At 40.9% G+C, this 5,133-nt stretch overlaps 1 protein-coding gene across 2 annotated transcripts; it reads right to left on the bottom strand.

Moving 5' to 3' along the window:
• Positions 1-427: 427 nt before the first annotated feature.
• LOC117130942 lies at positions 428-4,673 on the bottom strand. 2 transcript variants are annotated; one of them, XM_033283469.1, is made up of 2 exons: positions 3,418-4,673; positions 428-3,051 (listed from the first exon to the last, which is right to left on the bottom strand). In XM_033283469.1, exons 1-2 carry the CDS (start codon positions 3,908-3,910, stop codon positions 758-760), a joined length of 2,787 nt encoding a protein of 928 aa, XP_033139360.1. In that variant the 5' UTR covers positions 3,911-4,673; the 3' UTR covers positions 428-757. The 2 variants fall into 2 exon arrangements, with proteins under 2 accessions (XP_033139360.1, XP_033139361.1); XM_033283470.1 differs by having other exon boundaries at positions 428-3,062; positions 3,429-4,673.
• Positions 4,674-5,133: the final 460 nt, after the last annotated feature.

The following is a 5,133-nucleotide window of genomic DNA, read 5'->3' as shown; positions in this document are numbered from 1 at the left end:
TACATCTGAGATAATTAAATAAATTTACAAAATTGAGTTTGATAACTTCTCTGTGTCAGGAAGATAGATCAGCAACAACTTTATCACATATTTCATCACAAAAGACGATTAAAGAGATCAACTTGTCAGCGCAAACCTGTAGCTATTTCTCAGCCGAGTAGCTGTCACAAGCTCCTCTATCCAGCTACTAACCGATTCCACTTTGACTGGGATCATGATCACACCGTTTTCAGACAACACGATGGGTATCTTGTATTCCTACCTCTTCCTCTTCGGTAGTGTTTTGTTCATGTTCTTTTCAGAGGATTACATGAATCACCTCTGCCCAATCAAGACAGTGATCGATGTCAAATACAAAATGTGTTGCATCCTGATTCAAATCGAGTGTCTATCACGTTGGGCCTTATTAACCTTTTCTTTTACAATGTGTAAGACTTCCTGTTCTTTGCAGGACACACTTTTAACTTATCCCTTTTTTTTTTTTTTTTTTTTTTTTTTTTAAACCCCAGCATGTGTTACACTCATCCTCTCCCGTGTTACTTCGTTCAATCCAGACAGTGATCAACACCAGAACCAAAATGTGTTGCATCCTGTTCCGAGATGAGTGTCTTTCTCCAGTGAACTGCTATGATCAGACCCAGTCATTGTAGTTTCTGTTATTAACATGGACAAAACTTGCTGACAAGAGGTTTTAGTTGGTGTGACTCAATATGTGATTTCAGTTATGCACATGACCTTCTCTCAAAGACAAAACAGGTTAGAGATCAGAGATTCCAAAAACTTTTCGCTTACACAAAAAGCCATTGAATTCAGGTAGTTTGGTAACTGTGTCAACTAGTTTATTCTCAGATGCAACATGTTCAATGACAACAAGTTTTTCCTCGATCAATTCTCTAACAGGATGATGTCTAATTTCTACTTTCTTAGTCAATGATAATTGAACAGGATTCTCGATTATGCAGATGTCATTCAAGTTATTGCAGTGAACATCAAAAGGGTCAAAAAGGCTACCATACTCAACGTGTGTCGATCTCTTTACCAATATCAGGGTCCACAACTTTTTCAAGGCTGTGTATTCCATTTCAGCAAGACAACGTGACGCCTTGTGACACATCTTCAAGTTGTTCTCATCCCAGTAACACATCCAATTGACATCACAAGTTCCTGCCATCATCATGTTAGTGTCAAAAGAATAATGTAACTTGAGCTTAAGGATACCTTTCACATGGTTACTGATTTCTTTGACAACCAATTGGTGTGATACTCTTGAAATAGCTTGCCATGGAGTGCATATGTCAGTGGTAAGACCGAGATCTGATCGCCTGGTAGTGAGGTATATCAAGCTCCCACTTATACTCTCGTGTGTAACACTTTCGTCTCTGTGTGTTACATCTTTCTGAGACAGATTCTCTGTCTTAGCAATGATGGCTTTAGGGATGATTGATCTCATCTGACTCATATGCCCAATCAGTTTTGTACCAGTTTTCTTCTTGTCACAACTTCCATAAACCGTGACTCCTTGATCACCACGACCTGTAGTTCCCTTTTTCCTTTTCATCCTTTCTTCCTTTTCGAGGTGACTTTGAGACAAATTGCATACACAACCTGTAGTATGCTTCTCTCTACCCAGGTGTGACAAACCATGTTTGAGAATTAGCTTCTGACTAGCTTGATTTATGATCTCTGGTTCTTTGACCTCAATGCGAGCAAAGTTACATATAACTTCTTCAACAGGTTCTGCAACAGACTTGTGTGACACATCTGTTTCAAGGTGTAACCCATGACGCGTTTGTCTTCTGAATTTAGGATAAAGATCTCTTTTAGCAATCCACACACATCCATACTTCTTGGGCTCTATGAAGCACAATTTCAGCCTCCATGCTCTTGCAACCTGATTTCTGCGAGCATAACAGTAAGCAACACTATGTCCGATCTTACCACAAAAGTGACAGCCATTCCTTCGCTTAGCAACAACTTTTTTGTCTTGTATCTTTGGAGTCAGAATGTTTGCTTGAGATTCATCCTTTAGTTGAGCTGAAACAACTGGGATTGAGCGCTTTACAACCTTGGTAACTTCATTCTTTTCAACTGCCTGAGAACTAGTTCCATGATGACCTTGCTTTCCTCTTAACAAGCCTCTATTCCTACAAGCTGTGTTTTGATTCTCTTTAGACTCTGTCACTGATCCTGATTTTTCTTCAGCTTTTGGTTTGTCAACTTTTTGTCCTGCAGCTTTTGGTGTGTCATCAGATTTTACTCCAGCTTTTATGAACCTCATCCCTTCAGCCTTGTCATAATCTTGTGAAGTTGAACCTTTATAACCCAAACCCCAATTAATTTTTGGAGACTGCCCCATTGACAAGATATGATCTAGACTTGCTGATCCAGTGTTCAACATTCTTACTTTCTTGTAGTTCTCAGTAAGTTGTCTTTCCAGAAGCTGACTCTTCTCAAGTTCTTGATTCAGCAGCTGTTTCATTTGATGAAACTTTATTTCAGACTCTTGTTGAACTTGATTTTGCTCTGCAATCACTATCTTGAGAGACTGAAGCTCGTCTGTACCATCATTCTCTGCTATCTTTGATGTTGTCTCAGCTTTTGTAGCAGGTTTTTCTAGCTCCAGAATGTTGACTTGCTCTTTCAAAATGGCTGTATCTTTGATGAGTTGCAGGTTTTCGTGACTGAGCTCTGCAAATTTCTTGAACAATGTTGTATATTCAGACTTGAGATCAGTAGTCACATCTTCTCCTTCTCTCTCTGAATCTGAATTTGAATTTGAGTCTGCGCTAGAATGATGATCAACCATTGTGTCTTGACCAGCGAGAGCAACAAAGTTGTTTAACAAATCTTCTTCATCACTCTCACTTTCTGATTCAGTGTCACTAAAGCATAACAGAGACTTGTCTTTCTTCAGATTATCAGGACAATCACTCTTTGTGTGTCCAAATCCCTTGCATCCAATACACTTGAGCTCTTTCCGTTTTGCTAAGAGGCATTTGTTACGAAGATGATCTAAGCCTTCACACTCTTGACATTGTATATTCTTCTCCCTCTTTTCTTTAGACGAATGAGACCTAGAACCTTGATTGCTGAAGCGCTCTGAATCATTCTTGGAGAACTGATTACCTGACCTGCTTCCACCTTTCTCAATCTGTTTGAGCATTTTGTTGAAGTTCCTAGCCATAAGACTCATATTGTCTTCTAACCTTTTAACACCATCTTCTTCTTTAGATTCAGCCAAGCACACTATTCCCTTTGAATCTTTTAATAACTCATCAGCTTCTTCCAGATCATGTACTTTCAGAATCCCAGCCAGTTGATCAAACTTCATATCATCAATGTTCATGGCAATCTGAAGGACTGCCATGTAAGCTTCAAATCGTGGAGGCAAGCATCTTATCAACTTCTTAACGAGTTTCTTTTCTTTATACTTCTTACCCAGAACAGTAGCTTCATTAGCAATTGAACTTAACTTAGACACAAAGCCAGCAATGGACTCGTCATCTTCCATTCGCAGGTTCTCAAACCTTGAAGCTAAATGATCAATCCTTGTTCTTCTTACACTTGTGTCACCTTCAAAGTGAATAACCAGCACATTCCATGCCTCCTTTGCTGATTCACAGCCCTGGATAATCTTGAATTGGTCGAGTTCAACAGCTGAGAATATCATAGTAAGTGCTTTAGAGTTGAATTTTGATGCGGCTTTTTCAGATTCTGTCCATCTCTCCTTCGGTTTGGGAGCATATGTTTTATCTTCCATGAGCATAGTAGGTGCCGACCAGCCTATTTCAACAGCAGTCCAAGCGTCTTCATCTATTCCGCGAATGATCTGTCTCATACGTGCTTTCCAATGGACAAAATTCCCTTCTTCCAGCATGTAGAGACTCGGTAGGGTGATGAATTCTTTCATGGTTTCAAGACTTCTTCCGCAGGACCTCAACCTGTATGTGAATACGGAATCCAACGAGGTGACCGGCTCTGATACCAAATGAAAAGTCTACAGCAGGTGAAACCAATAAGAACACAAAGGATTCAAGACCAACTGTCTCTTTATTAAGAATCACTTAAACAATCTTTTACAAAGACTTGTCTAATCCGAATTACACAACGCTACACGCGGCTTGTCACGGACCAATTCTTAATCTACCCTTTGCGTGAACCAACCCCTGTTGATCACGTTTACAAATCACTCACTTTCTGAAACCCCAAAACCCCTGTTTGTGTTTCTGTGAGAATATATCGTTGAAAGCTTAACCTAATCCTAAGTCTAAGCTTTCCTATATATTGCCACCAATTCTTTCCAATTGTGCAATATCTATTTTCCTAAAATCAGCATCACCAAATCTTCCAATTTGGTGATCTGAGGATCTTCTAGTTTGTGAATCACGTCCAAACAAGATCAGCCAATGGGAACTCTCCACGTCATCACGTCTTAGTTCCTTTTGTCCACGTCGATGTGTTACACATTATCGTCCATGTGTAACACAACAGCAACACGCCAAACTTCAATATTCTTTGAATATGTCCGAGCCATACTCCAAAGAACCATGTCAATCAACACTCTTTCTGTGTCAATGCACCAGCATGTCAAGCTCCAGATCCCTGAGCTTACACTTGGCCGGCTTGAGGTGTGGGTGTAGTATCCAGCATTGGCTCTTCTTATGACCATGCTTCTTGCAATGATCACAGTTGCCATTGAACTTCCTGTCCTCATACTTCCCGTGAGATGCCTTGTTTGCTTGTGGAGTCTCGGTTGAGTCCTCATGAGCAGCTTGATTGGCAAGAGAGAGCTCCCCCTTTCCTCCAAACAACCCCATAGATCCCTGCTCCCTTTGGATTTGCGCACACACCTCCTCAAGGTCCGGAAGCATATCTGACCTTAGCATGTGCTGGATGAGGTGAGTGTAGGCCGGGTTCAGTGTGAGAAGCAACCCAAAGACCTTGTCTTGCTCGCGCCTCTCATTCAACTGATCTGGATCAGTTGTGCTCGGCCTCAGCATCTCCAGCTCTGACCATAAGGACCTGAACCTCCCCAAGTGCTTAGTGAACTCCATGTCCTCTTGTGCAAGACGGTTGATCGCTAGCTTCACTTCAAACACACGGCTGAGGTTGGAAATGTTCCCATATACCTTC

The sequence above is a fragment of the Brassica rapa genome, unplaced genomic scaffold, assembly GCF_000309985.2.
Source record: "Brassica rapa cultivar Chiifu-401-42 unplaced genomic scaffold, CAAS_Brap_v3.01 Scaffold0740, whole genome shotgun sequence".
NCBI lineage: Eukaryota > Viridiplantae > Streptophyta > Magnoliopsida > Brassicales > Brassicaceae > Brassica > Brassica rapa.
Note: the sequence above shows the minus strand (reverse complement) of the source record. Positions and strands in the feature narration are given on the sequence as shown.